The 17,773-nt window shown below is 46.1% G+C and overlaps 1 protein-coding gene across 2 annotated transcripts; it reads left to right on the plus strand.

Moving 5' to 3' along the window:
* The first annotated feature begins 3,605 nt into the window (after positions 1–3,605).
* RAB35 (RAB35, member RAS oncogene family) lies at positions 3,606–17,743 on the plus strand. 2 transcript variants are annotated; one of them, XM_053369698.1, is made up of 6 exons: positions 3,610–3,893; positions 9,249–9,299; positions 9,879–10,002; positions 13,952–14,076; positions 14,443–14,567; positions 15,422–17,743. In XM_053369698.1, the coding sequence occupies exons 1-6, from the start codon at positions 3,842–3,844 to the stop codon at positions 15,551–15,553; spliced, it is 609 nt and encodes a 202-aa protein (XP_053225673.1). In that variant the 5' UTR covers positions 3,610–3,841; the 3' UTR covers positions 15,554–17,743. The 2 variants fall into 2 exon arrangements, with proteins under 2 accessions (XP_053225674.1, XP_053225673.1); XM_053369699.1 differs by lacking the exon at positions 14,443–14,567 and having other exon boundaries at positions 3,606–3,893; positions 15,422–15,528.
* Positions 17,744–17,773: the final 30 nt, after the last annotated feature.

Below are 17,773 nucleotides of genomic sequence, written 5' to 3' on the forward strand. Positions count from 1 at the left end.
AACGATCGTTTGCAAGGCCCTTCGGCCCCCAAGCAAGCAACAATTAATCTTGCTATGGTGAGCAGCCAACCAGGCAAAAGATAGGGTGCCGATCAGTTGATACTCTGCATCTCAAAATATCCACAGCCACACTTTCATTCAATTGCGTGGGGGTTCCCCATTTTCTTAGTTACAAATCCGACACGCAGTCGCAAAGGCTTCTGGTTGCCTTATGTTAATCATCTGTGATGTCATATACGGAAGTCTGAGCAGTTTTCGAGAAAAGAGGTGGGTGCAACGATTCTTTGACTGGCTTCGCTACTCCTATTACAATATAATCCAATTGAGAAGGAGTGTGGTTTAAAGATTTTTTTACATAAACGGTGAACTGCTCTCAATAGAACAGCTAACAACAGGCATTTGGGATTTGGATGGCTACAAACAGACCAACGGTCACCTTTTGTGGGATTAGGCACTGAAATCATAGGCATACAGATCACTAAAGTGGTAAGAAGGCACAAATGTTGAAAAAAATGATCTTTTACACAGCACTTTAATTTAAGCATAGTCTTATCACGAGCCCATCTGATGTACACGTTTGCCCAGATACAAACTGAGCTGTTGAAGGCAATGGAGCTGAGCGTAGATACATTGGAGAGAAGATGTTTTCAGAACACTGTTCCAAAAAGCAAAGACAATGGACCAAGTCTGCCTTGGAAACCCGCGTCTTTCCAGACCACCCTGACAGCCTTTCCATCCTACCCCAAGCTTGTTTAGGATAGTTAGGGCAGTGAGAGAAAATATTATGCACATGTCCACAATACTCTTTATTTATAAAGCCACAAATTTATGGCTTCCGTGCCGATATTGAGAACAGGTTCTGGCGCTAAACCACTGAGAGTTCCAGCTCAAATGAAACTTGTTTGTTGAGCACTCATCCTGATTTGATTTCACAAAGCTTGCACAGAGTTAGAGTGTGTCGTGTATTCACTAAATATTTAATTATAGTTTGTTTGCAGGGAGGTTATATGACAATGAGCATTCATCCTGATTTCTTTCTTCTGTGGCTATGTTTTCCCGTTTATCATTTATCCCCCACTTTTCAGTGCATTTCCCCCATGCAAAAGTCTGTTACTGTTTTATTTAGTTTTATTTTTTAAGCAAATTTGCTGCACTGGGGTGACAGAGCACTTTCACTGGGCAAACACAAAATAGTGAGAGTCTGGAGGCAACTTGAGTCCCACTTTCACCTCTGTGTGGCCAGTCATCAGGCCTAAAACTTGGTAGCAGGGCACTAAGGAGAAGTACAGACCTGAGTGTGTTCTCTGCACACAAGAAAAAAAAAATGGTGGAAATGTTCCATGTAGAGGAGAGGAGCAGTAACAGAAGTCTTGCCACACCCACACCATACATTTAAAACACTATGATGCCACTTTAAGCAGCCATGGCTTCCCCCAAAGTATTATGGGCACTGCAATTTGCTAAGGGTGCTAAGAGTTGTTAAAACTCTGTTCCCTTCCCATAGCTACCATTTCCAGAGTGATTTATCAATCACCCACTCTTCACAGTACAGTGGTACCTTGGTTCTCAAGCACCTTGGTTCTCAAACACCGAAAACCCGGAAGTAAGTGTTCCAGTTTTTGAAGGTTTTTCGGAAGCCAAATGGCTGTTGCGGTTGTCCGCTATTGTTTCCAGGCACCTGCACCAATCAGAAGCTGCGCCTTGGTTTTTGAACATTTCAGAAGTCAAACGGACTTCCAGTATGGATTAAGTTTGGCACTTTTGTTTTTGCTATTTATTTTGCGTTTTTGTTTCTGAGGCTTTTCTGGTTAATTTGTTTTTGTGACTGTGTGGATGATAATTTTTATCATCTACGATACTGCCTTATTTATTTTATAGTACATTGATTATTTCTTTCATTTTATGGATCAATGGTGTCGTTAGATAGTAAAATTCATGTTAAATTGCTGTTTTAGGGGTTGTTTTTAAAAGTCTGGAACGGGTTAATCTGTTTTGCATTACAGTCATACCTCATGTTACGGTTGCTTCAGGCTATGTGTTTTTGGGTTGCGGACCACAGGAAACCCGAAAGTACTGAACTGGGTTACTTCGGGTTTCGCCGCTTGCACAGAAGCACCAAATCATGCCGGCGCCTGCACAGACACGGCACTTCAGGATGCGAAGGTGCCTCCATCACGGATTACATCTGCAACCCGAGGTTCCACTGTACTTTCAATGTGAAAGCATGCCTTGGTTTTGGAACGGACTTCCTAATCGGATTAAGTTTGAGAACCAAGGTACCACTGTACAACTCTCAGGACTCAGCACTGTACAACTCTCAACCCTTAAAGGTAAAGGTAAAGGGACCCCTGACCGTTAGGTGCAGTCGTGGCCGACTCTGGGGTTGCGGTGCTCATCTCGCTTTATTGGCCAAGGGAGCCGGCATACAGCTTCTGGGTCATGTGGCCAGCATGACTAAGCCGCTTCTGGCAAACCAGAGCAGTACACGGAAATGTCGTTTACCTTCCCGCTGGAGCGATACCTATTTATCTACTTGCACTTTGACGTGCTTTTGAACTGCTAGGTTGGCAGGAGCAGGGAGTGAGCAACGGGAGTTCACCCCGTCGCGGGGATTCAAATCACCGACCTGATTAGCAGGTCCTAGGCTCTGTGGTTTAACCCACAGCGCCACCCGCGTCCCTGTTCTTTTCTATAGAGAACCATTAATTTGCAATCCTGCAGAGCTGGGGAACATAGCAGGTAGCCAGAAACAGTGTACATCGAGCAGATGCAAAGCCTCCATCATGCATGTGAATGTGTATTGTTTTGAATCAGCGCCACCCGCGTCTTATCAGACTACAATTCCCAGAATTCTTTGGGGAAAACAAAGTGGTATTACAGGGCTTTAAATGTATGTTGTGAATGTGGCCACTGTCAGCAGGAGCTGTCAGTGTATGACGTGCCCCTGCCTCATCCCGGCCCCCATAGTGATCCCACTTTAGAAGATGTGGGTACCGATGTAGCCTTTGGCTTCAGGACCTGTTTTAGAAATGCTGGTCTTGATGAGCCATTGGCCTGATCCAGCAGACTCTTCTTATGTTCTCAGGAGCGCAGTGTCATGATGGTTGACCCCACCTTGACTGGGAGCTCACTGATGTGGTGAAGTGAAGGCACTCTGCACACCCTCAGGGGCACTCTCCCCTCCGCACACTATACAGTTAACATAGTTTCCAGAAGCTACACCTTGGTGAACTAGATCCTGGCAAGACGGTGTCTTACCCCTGTCAGGGAAACCTGTCAGGTGAGATGACAGAGGCGTCCGGAGGCGGTGCATGCGCAAGACGCCAACTCACTCTCCTTGCCGCTTCACATTAGGTGACTCCCCCCGCACCCGCACCCGCTTCCCGTTCCGTGCGCACGCGTATTAATACGCCGAGCAAGAAAGAAGTACGGGAATGGTCGCTCCGGCCGCCATGTCGAGCAAGGGCAGAGGAAGCGAATGAGAACGAGGTAAGGGGGAGGAAGAAGAAAGGAAGCGGCAGGGCAGGCCAAAGGGGGCGGAGCCGCGCGTGCGCCGCGAGCCGCGCTCGAGCAGCTGGCGGTTTTTCCAGCTGCCCGGGCGGCGCGGCGCGCATGCGCCCTGGTGCGGAAGAGCGAGACGGCGGACTGAGGGGAGGGGGCGGGTGTCGCCGTCGCTTGCTTTGCCGCCGCCGCCGCTTCTGTCAGTTCCGGCTGCTGGGTCAGCTTCGTGAGGAGGAGGCGCCGCTGTTGCCGCTGCCGCCGCCGCCTGAGGAGAACTCGGCCTTCCCGCGACGGCACCAGGGGCGCCCGGCGGTCCTCCCCTCCCCCAGCCTCGCCGGCCATGGCCCGGGACTACGACCACCTCTTCAAGCTCCTCATCATCGGCGACAGCGGTGAGGCAGGGTGGGGGAGGGGGAGGGGAGGGGGCGGGGCACGGGCGGGGCGGGGAGAGGTAGGGTAGGAAGTTCGGCCCGGCCCGCGCGGAGGGAGGGGAGCGGAAGAGCCTCGAAGGAAGGAAAAGCGGGGAGGAGGATGTGTGAGGCGGAAGAGCCGGGGGGGCAGCATCAGCCTTGGGGAGAGTGGGGAAGTCAGGGAGGGCGTTTATTTATTGCATTGCATTTTGTATACCGCCTTTTTTCTCCAAGGAGCTCAAGGTGGGTGCGCAACTTCTCCCTATTGGATCCTCACAACAACCCCGTGAGGTAGGCTAGCCTGAGAGGGAGCGTGCCTGGCCCAAGGTCATCCAGTGAGCTTCATCGTGGCCGCGTAGGGATTTGATCCCCAAGGGGTGGGGGAAGTGAGAGGAATAATATCTGCTTACCCCCTCCCCTGTTCATTTTCTGTTTATTAATGTATGTATCTGTACCCTGGAGCTTTTAAGAGACTTGTTCGTAAGGTTCGGGGGGGGGGGTAAAACCCCAGAGATTTCTTTGAGGAAGCAGGGTGACTCTGGAGCTAGTGTTTCCTAGTGGTTAGAGCACTCTGAATGCTGTTGGACTACAGCTCCCATCAACGCCATCCAGCAAGGTCAGTGATCAGCAAGGGTGGGAGATGTAAAACATCTGGAGAGCCAAAGTTTCCCATCCCTGGGACAGAACACAGTATAAGTAACTATGAGCTAGTATAGTAGGAGTACAGTAGTTGGCCAGGATTGATAGGAGTTGTGGTTCAACAACATCTGGAGGGTGCCAGGTTGGCTACGGCTGGGCTAGGACCTGAGGTGGTCAGGTTTCAAATCCCCTGTTCAGTCAGGGTGATATGCATATTTATCTCGTGTCTGCAGTATTCTCACAGCAATCTTTTTTTAAAAAAATATTTTTTATTAAGGATTTTCTTGTTTTACAGAAGTGTAGTGCCTCGTATTTTTTCTTCTTCTTCCATGTAATCTTGTGAGGTAGCTTAGACAAAGTGACCTGCCCTATGTCACTTAGCGGGTGAATGAAGACTTGGAGCTCTGATATCTCTTGTATTTGACTGTCTAATCCCAATGTGGCATCCTCCAGATGTTTTGGACTACAACTCCCATCAGCCCCAGACAGCATATCCAATGGTAGAGGATGATAGGAGTTGTAGACCAAAACATTTGAAGGGCACATTGTTGACTATCCCTGGACCACTACACCACACAGACTCTGGTTACCTCGTGCATGGTCTTGTTGTAATACTTGTAACAGTCTTGAAAGGTAGGTCAGTGGTATCTCCAAGTTGCAAGTCTGAAAGAGAGGAAACAGCTTGCCTTAGGTTACCTAGTGTGTTTGTGGTAGAGGATACATTCTGAACCAAGAGCTTCCTGATTTCTAAATGAGGTTTCAATCCTATGATTACTTTCCTCTGAGTAAACCCTTCCAAAACAGTGGGGCATGTATGAGTAAACTGCTGGGCTACAACTCTCTTAGATGCTATGCCAAGCCAGCTGTCTGCATGTTGTTGAACATCTCATGGGTGAAAACAAGGATACTTGAACACAGGTGTAGTTCAAGACAGGTTTTCACTGGGTTCATCCCCACTTGCCACTGGTGAGAAGTCTACTGCATAGTTTGAGCCAGTTGTGCTCTTAACCCTCAGCATACTTTCAAGGCTTGTGGTGAGAATAAAATAGGCGCAGGGGAAACTGTTATTTATTATGCGCTGAGCTCCTTGGAGGGAGAGGGTAGATTTGAATGTGAGGAATAATAATGAATGAAAGACTGTAAAGTATTTTGCAGATTTTTAAAAAAGTATCCTATAGATGTTATAAGAGGAGATCAAGTAACTGGAAAGAACAAGTAAATTTTAAATATGCTTCCTCCTAATCTCCATGGCCACCAAACATTTACCCAAAGGTTAGAATCGCCTACGCGTTGTCATTTCTATTCATGGAGCACCATTCATATACATGACACCTTAGAGTGTGGTGTTGCAAAAAGGATAGGTCTTTGTCCCAGCTAGATTGCATTTTAAATGCTGAAATGGTGGAGAGTTTGGAGGACAAGCACAGGTGACAAGGTCCAAGTACTGGCAGCTACGTTACATGTAATTTGGCTTAATATCGATTGTTTCCTGCCCTTCCTCCCAAAGAGCTTAGAGTAGTGGCCTCACAATAATTGAGCTGAGCAGGTTAGATAGAAAGGGAATTATTTCCTCTGAGTTTCAAAACTGAATGTGGGTTTGAGCACCGGCTTCCCAAGCAAGCAGCCCTTCAACCACAACTAGTTTAAAAACCAGGAAGGTCTTGCCCTGCCTCTGAATTATTTTCAGTTTGGTGGTCCTTCAGAGAAAGGACATTCTATAAAAATGGAACAGCCTATGAGAATTCTCTCTGTAATGATTGCACAACATACAGTTTGCATTGTGAGTGTGAGGTACCTGGTTGATGGGATGGGGAAGGAAGCAACTGTGAAATGTAGGTGTTTAGATTTGTAGGCCATCCTATGAGAGCTTAGAGACCTCCGTTGTTGGTTAATTAAAAGCAATTCTCTGTTCCCAGAGCTAACATTTGTAAGAGCTGTTTTACATTTCCCCGTTCCTTTTGTGTCTAGTCTTACTTAGACTGTAAACCCAAGGGCAGAGCCTGCCTCCCTTTTCTTCTTCTTTTGCATACAGTTTATAAATGCCTCTAGAAAACATTTTAAGGATTTAATATTAGCAATAGTAGCTGTGTATGAGCCAGGAAATGCTCCTTTGCAATCTCACCTCAACCACAAACTCACTAGGGGGCTAGAGGCAAGATTATATTATTTCAGCCCACTCCTCACCTGCGGTATACAGATAATACTAGCCTACCTCCTCAGATAGTTGTTGGGATTACTGAGATAATGTACGTGAAAGGTTTTGAATGCTTGACATGTGCTGTGTAAAATGCTTCACGCTGTTTAATTCATACATGAAAATGCTGCCTGTGTAGGGAATGCATAATGTATGAAGTGGCACTAATTTGTGCAAGTTTTCCATCTGCTCCCTTGGCTCTGCTGTGGGAGATCTTTCTGCAGTTTACGGTTTAGCCACTCTTCATCCATTTTCTGCTCTAAGATGTCTTAAAAACTGGTGCATCTAGATGACCAGTTACCAAATGGTAGCTTAGCACAGAGCCCATGCAACACTGTAGTAAAACAGTTGTCTGTATTGCCCCGCCAAGCACTGGAACGCTATTATAACAGCATCTGGCATTTCCACTTACAAAAGGATCAGACAGTGGGTGATGACAACATACCTCTGAGAGCCACTGCCAGCTATTATTATTATTATTATTAGAATTAGAATTAGAATCTATATACCTCCCTATATCTGGAGGTCTCAGGGTGGTTCACAGAATAAAATCAAAATAGAAAACCACAAAATACATAATAAAAATAAAAAAACAACCCAATAATCCCCCCCAAAACCCCAAATTTTAAAAGGGCAAAGGCCTGGTTGGGATAGACCATTCTGGGCTAGATCAGCTAATGGTCTGACAGGATAAGGCAGCTTCATATGCCCATGTTCATTTTTTCCAGGCTTCTGCACTCAAGCAGGAGACTTCTCTTCAGTGCTTGCAGGGGCTTTTCAGGGGTGGCTCCTTGCATGCAAGACTCCCTCCATGATGAAGTGCATCTGGCCTCAGTTCTTTGCCAGTTAGTTAAGACATAACGTTTTTTCGCGGACCATTTGGGGACGCAATGAGACAAATGAATTAGTTGTTGCCGCTATTAGTAATTGTTGTTTAGTGATTTTTTATGAATGGTGGTGGTTTGAAGGATTGTGTTGTTTATGGATTTTATGTACTATTATCTTATTTGATTTTATTGTAAACTTCCCCCGCCCCCATGGCTTCTGCAAAGGGTGGTATGACTGGCTTCCCAAATCATTACAGGTACAGTGGTTAGGTAGTATTCAGTGGTTGGTCATCAGCTGGCAAAATGTAATCCAGTATCAGAAATTCCATTTAATCCCAATTAGGTAAAAACAAAAGGTGTACCATTTAATCCCAATATTAATGTTACCAGTTCTCTTGAAAAAATGGTTTGTAGGCCTTAGGAACACATTCTTATGTAATGTACATTGTATGCTGCTTCTCCTAGTCCACAGAAACTATACACTTCTTATCTTGTTTATCCTTTGCAATCGATCCTGTAAGGGGTAAACCTTCTGAACCAGAAAAGGTAACATGGAGAGATTTCCATGATATAATGAGGACTCGTTTGTGGTTCCTGCATGAACTATAGCGGCTATTCTTCCTGTCCCTTCCCACCCCTAGTAATGCTGTTCATTTATTCATTTAGAATGTTTTTTTGCATAGCTCTTCAAGACTGCAGTCTTGCCAAGGTAGCTTATAAATAGAAAATAGTATATATAACAAAACTTCAATTACAAGAGTTAAAATGAATCATTCATTGAGCCTCTGTCCTGAGTTCTTCACTTTTTTCTTGTTTGTTGGCAACATATAACGTCATTAAGAACCAGCTCATATAATGATATCCTAGTGGCCCCTTCCCATGGCTTTTTAGCCAACCATTATTCATAGACACCACCTAGTTCCCTCCCCTATTTGGCATCTGCAGAGGACTCAAAGTTAGAGATGAGATCTGCTCATTTATGTTGGGGGCTTGTAGGACTTAGGGGATTGGTAGAATCTGTCCTGCTGCTTAAGAAGGACTACTGTTTCTTAATCTTCTCCAAACTGTAGCCAAATAAGAGCTCCTGGGTGTGATGATCTGTGTTACCTGCTCACCAGAAAACTCAAAGCATTTGTTCTAGTAAGCAGATTTGGGGACACCTCTGTGCGCTGCTCTGGTTCGCCAGAAGCGGCTTAGTCATGCTGGCCACATGACCCGGAAGCTGTACACCGGCTCCCTCGGCCAATAAAGCGAAATGAGTTGGCCACGACTGGACCTAATGGTCAGGGGTCCCTTTACCTTTACCTTAAGAGATAAATAGGTACCGCTCCGGCGGGAAGGGAAACGGCATTTCCATGCGCTGCTCTGGTTCACCAGAAGCGGTTTAGTCATGCTGGCCACATGACCTGGAAGCTGTCTGCGGACAAACGCCAGCTCCCTCGGCCTATAGAGCAAGATGAGCACACAGCCCCAGAATCGTCTGCAACTGGACCTAATGGTCAGGGGTACCTTTACCTTTACCTTTAAGAGTCCCAGATATGTGAAGCTACTGTTGCTAGATGTAGCCGACGAAAAGAGCATTACATGCTTTGTGTTCTAAAGTGGTTGAAATACAACATAAAATACACTGCTCTGGTTCAGTTTGCATCCTTGAGCATTCCCTCTTTTCTCTTTCAGGTGTTGGCAAGAGCAGTTTGCTGTTACGTTTTGCAGACAACACTTTTTCAGGTAAGCTGGGCCCAGAACAACTCCAGAGGAGCCTTCCATCCAAGGAGCTCCAGAATGCTTCTATTCACACTCAAGGAGAAGAGAAGGGGCTTGAAGGCAGGGAAGCCAGTGGCAAGTCACCCTTGCTCATCACCCTAGATCCTGGGGATAACAGGTCATGTGGGGCAAGGATGCACCCCTTCATTTGCCCATATATACTCACAGAACTAATAATAATAATAAATATCTCGACTTCTTAGCTGCTTGTTACTTGAAGGTCTCCAAGCGACTTGCAACACATTTCAAACATATATATGTAAAAGTCCTGAACGACATGATTTAAAGTCTTTTAGGGAGAAGGTTTCTGTTCAAAATAGTGGATGAGCTCAACACAATTTTCTTCTCCCTGTTACATGCTCTTGGGTTTGCAGTCTTTATTTCTGCAAATATAAAGTTTTGTTTTCATTCTTCAGGGTTTGAAGCTTGAATGTTTTCTGGTGAGAAAACAGGGCCCTCCCTTTCATTGGCCGTTGAAGTTCTGTATGTACAGCTGAGCTTATTAGCTTGACTGCTTCTTGTTTGTGCTGCTTCCCTCAACAGGCAGCTACATCACCACAATTGGAGTAGACTTCAAAATCCGAACAGTTGAGATTAATGGAGAAAAGGTCAAGCTGCAGATCTGGGATACTGCTGGACAGGAGCGCTTCCGGACCATCACGTCTACGTGAGTTTATTTCAGTAGGATTGTCAATTGACCTAAGGACTTGATTTCATCCTGTCTTTTAATAATTAGTTGCTTAAATAGGTTTGCCTATTATTAGCTAAGATGCCTTTACACAATACCAAAGGAAGTATATGAGAACTTGCCACCTAATAAACACATGGTACTATTTAATAACAACAATAACAGTAATATTTATTTTTATTGCTACTATTACCTAGCTTTTCTACCAAGATTGTCTTCCAAAGCATTTGACAGTTAAGATCCACAGAAAGGTATATTATAAGGGTATGAGGATTCTGTGATTCTACTCCAGAGGTGGCTAACCTGTGGCCTGTGAGATGTTGCTGTGCTGTGTGGTGGTTAGACCAAGGTTAGCCAATGTGATGCCCTGCAGATTCTTTGGACTCCAACTCCCATCATCCTTGACCATTGGTCCTGCTAGGTGGGGCTGATGGTAGTTTGGAACTCAACATCCTCTAGAGCAGTGTTTCTCAACCTGTGGGTCCCCAGATGTTGTTGGACTACAACTCCCATAATTCCTAGACAGCATGACCAGTGGTCAGAGATGATGGGAGTTGTAGTCCAACAACATCTGGGGACCCACAGGTTGAGAACCGCTGATCTGGAAGGTTGCCGGTTCCTTACCCCTCCCAACATGATCTAATGTTAAGAGTATAGGCTGGAATCACAGCTTGGTAGGAGGGTTGTCTTTCTGTTGGTCCCAGTTCCCTTTTGCACTGGTAGGAAAATGAGAAAAAAATCCTTTTTCTGTTCTTGAGGATGTCGTCGTAGCATTCTGGCAGGACTTGCTCACAAAAAGAAATGTGTGGCTAGCTGCAAATAGGCATATGCTTGAGAAGAGGAAGTGCCCTACAGAAGTAATTTGGATGACTTGAGTCCAGATTCTCTGTGTATTTTGAATGGGGATTATTTGCCTGCCAGCTTTTAGTCTTTAAAATCCTGTTGTCTGTTGTCTCAAGTGGGTTGTTTACTATAGAGCAAGGAAGGGTGTACTGCCACCTCATGACTTGAACTAGTTCAGTAGTCCTACCCTCCCCCCAAGGAATCCTGGGAAGTGTGTAAGGCAGATAAGGATCACTGACAGAAAATCCCCAGCATCTTTTGCAAACTACAGTTCCCAGGATTCTTTGAGGTAAGCCATGGCAGTTAGTGGCATTATACCAATACAGTGGTACCTCGGGTTACTTATGCTTCAGGTTACATACGCTTCAGGTTACACACTCCGCTAACCTAGAAATAGTGCTTCATGTTAAAAACTTTGCTTCAGGATGAGAACAGAAATTGTGCTCCAGCAGTGCGGTGGCAGCAGAAGGCCCCATTAGCTAAAGTGGTGCTTCAGGTTAAGAACAGTTTCAGGTTAAGTACGGACCTCCGGAGCGAATTAAGTACTTAACCCGAGGTACCACTGAATAAGTTTGCAGTGTTGATAAGCCTTTAATTCGTAGTGTGTATACAAAACGATGGCTTTTCTTCAACCAATGGGTGCTTTAAAAAATATTGGCTGAAGGGCTTTGCACTGCCCAGAACACAGGAGGCGTGCTTGTTCACAGAACAGGAGCAAATCAGGGCAGGAAATCAGCTTTGCTTTATTAGGCTGATTCCATGTCTGCTGTTTTTTCAGGGCAGAGGAAGAGGTTAATGTTGGCTTGTTACTTAGATTATAAAATGAGATTTGCAGATGAAATTCGTTTTACATAAAGCGTATCTGCAGGGGAAATCAATTATTGTTCAAATACAAATATTTTGGAAATGAGACAAATGCATGTCTTAACTAGACGTTATACCTTGAGGTGCAATGGGGGTCTCCCCAATTTACATGAAAGCCTGTTTGGAAACTGCTATCTTGCATTTCTTTATTGCTGCAGGAAGTAATATGAACAGCAAGCTTTGAGCATGCTGCTTGAACTGGCCCCTGACTTCCTTCAAGTCCTGAGGCATATCCTCTGAGGGTTGTGCTGCGTGGGCCAGATTCATACAGGAAAATGTGTTGGGGGTAAAACAGCCAGGCACTGCGGAATATCTGGTAAATGGGCTGCAACATGTCTCACTCGTGCAGTGTCAGCAGAGCTCTTCCTGTGTGTGATTGTGTGAGTGTGCATGTGTGTGCGCGTGCACGCGCAAACACACCACATTGTGACTTGGACTTAGGGCTCTTTTGGAATTGAACCAGTACCCTGTGTGGAATTCCCAGAAGAAGATGTTGGATGCAAACAAGAAAAGTTGCTGAATGCCTTTGCCCCTAATCCACTTGGTAAATAAAGGGCGAAGCCCAGGACTGGGTGTGTGCACTCAAGTTCCCCAGAATTGCACAGGGAAGCCATCCAGTGTGGTATTCAGTTCCCTCAGAATCTCAGCTTTTTGCATAAAGACCGGGTTGAGCAAGAGGAAATCTCAGAAGCCAGAGGAAATGAACAAGACATTGCAGGATCAGAGGGTGGGGCTTCAGGGCTCTGTACGTCACTTGGCCCCTCCCAGTGACATGCAAGCTCAGCCAAAATAATGCACATGAGCAGAGTTCAGGTTGCAGCATTTAGTTGGTATTGTTCCAGGATTTGTGTGCACCCATGTATCTGTGTGTTGCACCCTGAAGAGGGACTGAAGGTTTGTGCGATACATTTGCTGATTTACAATTGTCTAGTTCTGTGTTTTGTTATTCTATTTGCTACAACAAAGAAACATAGTTGTCTGGTCCAGTTGATGTTCTTAAGACTGTATTGGGTAAATTCTACTGAAATGGAACCAAGGGAGTGTGCAGGGTGACTTCAGGTGACCAGTCCAGATGCTGTTTAATGCACAATAAGCTTATTAACATGTAAAAGCCGACTTCTATTCCTACCCTTGTCCCCCACTGTGCCACTTGCTTGGTGGTAAGGCTGCCTACAAGTTGCTCTTGCTTATACTACACCTTCTAATGTTCATGGCAGCAAATAAACAGGTCCCTGCCCAAAGGTGCTTACAACCCATCTTTTAGCACATCAGGTTGACTTACACACCAGTTGAGACTATTAGTTTATCTGGTAGTGGATTGTCTTCCTCTAGGGTGGGGAACCTTTGACCCTGCGAATGTTGTTGGGTTGCAATTCCTGTCAGCCCTGACTATTGGCCATGCTGGCTGGGGCTGATAGGATATGTGGTTCAGCATTATCTGGAGGGCTAAAGGTTTCCCCATCCTGGTCTACACTGACTGACAGGCAGATAATTTTTCCCCACCCGGACATGTTGGGGTTTGCAACTGGGACCTTCTGCGTGCCAAGCCTTAATGTTGAACTGTGGTCCCTTCCCCACAAAATAGCAGCTGTGAATGCCACAATCATTCCACCAAAAAAGCTGCCCATCAAATCTTTCCATGGGCCTTGAATGTCTCAGTGCTGTTGAATTCCTATCATGCTCAGAAACTTCCTACCCAAGTATGGCTTGCTGGCCGGTAACATTACTGGTTCAGCCAACATCGTTCCTTCTGTGACATCTTTCTCTTATGCTCATCTCTCTTTCCTGAATTTCTAATCCATTTCAAGCTCATGGTGACAGCAGTTGTCCATGGCTCACAGAGTCTTCTCCATGGTAATCTGAGATTCTGAACCATCTCTGCCAACACTGCATCCCACAGAATCTTGCTTCCACTTCCTGCATCATGTGCTTCCCCCACAGTGCTGAAGCCCAGGCAGCCTATCATTGCCTGTTTGTGTGGTTCCCCTCTCCTCACTTCAAAGGCTCCAGTTTTTGCCCTTCTGTTTCTATCACAATTTCTATTTGCCCAGTCCAAGCAGTTAAGGGCAGCCCCAAGCCCTTCACAGCCATCTTGCTTGCTTCAGGGATACTGGTGTTTCTCTCTCCTTGCCGCCACCCCCCCCCGCCCCAATAAGCAAGCATGTGAAGCATCAAATAGTGTCGCAGACACATGTCTTAACACACCTCTTTCTCTCCTCAGGTACTACAGAGGGACACACGGGGTTATTGTGGTTTATGATGTTACGAGCGCTGAGTCCTTTGTGAACGTCAAGCGGTGGTTGCATGAAATAAACCAGAATTGCGACGATGTGTGCCGGATATTAGGTAAGCTGCCTGGTTTGAGCAGCCTTTGAGTCATGTTACTGTGGCCAGCTGATGGCTGATTCATAGGACTGCACTTTCCCATGGTAGCTAAAGAATCCTAGTGGCAGATTGAGCTATGAACCAGCTTAAATTTCTCAGTTTAAGTCCCAGTTGATGTCTCATTTCAGCCATGAGCTTTTCAGGTGGTCTTATGCAAGCAAGATTCTGACTCTCGGCCTCTGTCTATCCCCCACCCCAACCTACAACGTGGGCATCATCACATGGCTCTACCTCATAAGGCTGTTGTCCAAATTACTGAGAATATGAAGGGTTTGATCACCTTGAAGAGCTGTATAAATGCTAAATATGACTTCTTGGTGCTTGCAGTTGGTAATAAGAACGATGACCCAGAACGGAAAGTGGTGGAGACGGAAGACGCCTATAAATTTGCTGGGCAGATGGGGATACAACTGTTTGAGACCAGCGCCAAAGAGAACATTAATGTGGAAGAAGTAAGTGATAACCAAGGAAAAGATGGGGGGGGGCTTACGTTTAATCCCACAGGGGACATGTTGCTTCTGATGAGCACATTGCTGATCCCTTGACTGTTCTAGCCTACATACCAAGGAAGGCGTTGACATGGTTGTGAAGAAACCATCCCTCTCTCTGCAGAGTGCCTGATATGTAGGAAGTAGAAAGCAATAGATTTGCTTCTGGAGGCTGGCGAAGAGAGTCCTTTGGCATAACCAGCGGGACCGATGGTCAGGGGGATGGGAGTTGCAGCCCTACAGCATGTGAAAAGCCACATATTTCCTTTCCTTACCTTGGGGGCTGATGGGAGTAGTGGTTCAAAAGTTACCTCTTATTCTGGTCCCCTCCTCATTTAGTATCCTTAAGGCTTTTATCCAGAACCACGTCACTTGGCCCTCACAGCTCTTTTAAAGCAGGGATAGGGAACCCGTGGCCTTCCAGTGGTGTTGGACTACACCTCCCCTTGTCTCCCTTGACCATTGGCCCTGGTGCTGGGGCTGATGGGAATCTGTCAACATCTGGAGCTTCTGCATCCCTGTTCTTAAAGCTTGTTCAATAGCACCCCTCAGTTTGTGTTAAGCAGGGACAACATTGTTCAGCTGCCATGCTGAACAAGAGGGGCAAGAGCGGTGAGGAGCTCTTGACGGAACATGTGATCCCATTATCCAAGCTCTTAACTCTAGTTAGTGGCCAGCTAATATAATGTCTTCGGTGCCCCTGATTCTAGAACTGGCCACTTCTGGTGTAGCCAGAGACTGCTGCTGGTCTGCTTTCCGGCGTGTTGCTTATTGTTGTTCAGAGTTCTCCACTCTCATCTTGCATTTTTCTTTTTCAGATGTTCAACTGCATCACAGAGTTGGTTCTGCGAGCCAAAAAAGACAACCTAGCAAAGCAGCAGCAGCAGCAACAGAACGATGTGGTGAAGCTAACGAAGAACAGTAAACGGAAGAAGGCCCGGTGTTGCTAATGCCCTTTTCTTTTGTGGCAGAGACTGCACCCTCAGACACCTCAGCCCTTCCAGCCAGATGCAGGCGGCGATTCCACTGGGCTAGGCCATGGGAGGACTCTTCCCTGCCCCCCCGCACACCCCTCAGTTTGTGCCGTTATTTAAATGAGTTCTCTCCACGTTTATTTTCGGTCAGGAGGCACCTTACCACAATAGTGCCAAGGAGGTATTGGATGGAGGTGATTCTGCCCCCTCTTTCCTACCTTATCCCCCCCCCCCCAAGAACATCTTGTAGACAAAAATGACTTTGCCTACCAAGTGGACTTTTGATCTCAAGAGTTTTGTACATAATGTATATTGTGCTTTAACCAGCTGCGCCTCCCTCGTTGTCGCTTCTGCCTTCTTAATTATCGACCAATCATGACTTCTTCAGAGTTCACCATTTTTTCTCTCCCTCCAAAGAGTACAGTACAATGTCCCTACGTGAAGCTGCCCCTTGTTGGCATTCATTCCTCTTCAGCCTTTGTTAACCTTCAGGCTAGGATGGAGGCCTTAGCTACTTTTTCAGGCTGTGTGGGCAACCTTCCGAGATTCCTTTTCCCCCAGTCTCCAGAATAGCCAATGTTGCTGGAGCTTTGTCACTTCTTGGAATAGCTGTGCTCTCTTTCTTCTCCACACTCCCTGGCAGGGGGTGAGAGAGGCTTCCCCCACCCCCACCCCCATCCCAATTTAACTTCTCTGGCCAGTTGAAATGAAATCTTTGGCAATTAGATGTGAGACTTAAAACTAGTATTATCCCCACCCCGGTGGAATCTCTCTCCCATAACATCCTTAAGAGCTACCAAAGTGTAAATCTCTCAAAAACTATTCCCCACTCCTGCACTCATCATTCTGCACACAGTTACACGATGTGCATTTCTCAAAAGTGCATTTCTGGCTGCCAACATTCTCTGTGGCTCTTGCATTGTTCCCTTCTCCTACAAATTAAGAGCTGAAGGGGTACCTGGCTCTTCCAAATGGTGCTTGCACCCAACAGGTGTCAACAGGCTATTTTCTGTGTCCTTTATCAGACCAGAGGTGGTCTCTTAGGTATTGGATGGGGCTTTTGCTGTGGTTTGTGCAGTCTTGACTGGATTTCTGATCTGGTTATGCTGAAAGTAAAAGGTTTTTATCCCCCCCTTGTTCTTTTTTAATGGCTATGGTGGGCTTTAGGAGGGAAATAACCAGAGGCTTACCTCCTCATTGTTTAAAAATGAGCTCACCTAGCATATTAAGATGGCCCAGGCTATAGGAGAGCACATGTTTTTCAACCAAAATGATTCCTTCCTCCCCCGAATATGAAATTGATAGGAGGCTCTCCAGCGTCACTGACCCTTTGGACATTGAATTATGCAAGAAGGGCTAAGTTGAAACCCCGTATTATTTTGCTTGCCTTGAATAACAAAAACCTGCAATTATGGTTGTACAAAGCCCTCGTGCAATCGCATTGCAAGTAGTCTGACTCTGCAGGCTTTTCCCACGCAAGCGGCGAATGTGACAGGTTTTGGCCGGTGAAATTGTTCTCAAAGACAACATCCATCCCAGCTGCCCATCTTCCACAGCTGTCTGCTCTGTTCGTCTCTTGTAAGTTAACTTCTCACTAATTCCAGAATTGAGAATGTGAGCTGAGCAAACCAATTGGGAAGGAATGGCTAGCGTTAAGAGGCCCGTAGAAAATGGTGGAACGTGCTGGTGTCTTGGTTTGGAACTCACGGGCTGAAGCAACAGTGGATCCTCAATGTGTGACAGGGAGGGGGGATGGCTCTCATATTGCAGTGGTCTTTTGTGAAAGGGGGGGGGGCGCGTGGGTGTGAGCTTTGCCAATGCAGCAGTCCCAGTTTCCGATGTTGAAGCATGGGATTCTTTTCCCAAGGATGCCGTTAGCAGCACCTCTCCCGGTTCTTGTCTTTGCTCAGTGCTGCTGCATAAGCTCCGGTCATTAAAGGAGGCTTCACGGTGGTAGATTTACTTGGTGGACAGTGCTAGTGGGTGGTGCCTGTGGAGTATTAAATGGGGGGGTGGGGAGAGCTGCGTTTTTAGCGGTGCTGATGTCAAGCGGTGGAATGTCTAACTGGTTTGCTAGGACTATTTCTGTATATTGAAACTTTCTAATTATGCTTTTTAAATAATTTTAAAAAACTAAAAATAAAGGTGCCAAGCTGCCAAATCTTCCTTCGAGGCTCCTGTCTTTTGCTTCTCCCC

The sequence above is a fragment of the Podarcis raffonei genome, chromosome 16 (genome assembly GCF_027172205.1).
Source record: "Podarcis raffonei isolate rPodRaf1 chromosome 16, rPodRaf1.pri, whole genome shotgun sequence".
Classification (NCBI taxonomy): Eukaryota; Metazoa; Chordata; class Lepidosauria; order Squamata; family Lacertidae; genus Podarcis; species Podarcis raffonei.

Bases quoted from the DNA above. Each gene is read 5' to 3' on its own strand.
- RAB35 (XM_053369698.1), top strand. From the start codon at position 3,842: ATGGCCCGGGACTACGACCACCTCTTCAAGCTCCTCATCATCGGCGAC. The intron at 3,894-9,248 runs GTGAGGCAGGGT...TTTCTCTTTCAG, and splicing joins CCTCATCATCGGCGACAGCG to GTGTTGGCAAGAGCAGTTTG. The intron at 9,300-9,878 runs GTAAGCTGGGCC...TTCCCTCAACAG, and splicing joins TGCAGACAACACTTTTTCAG to GCAGCTACATCACCACAATT.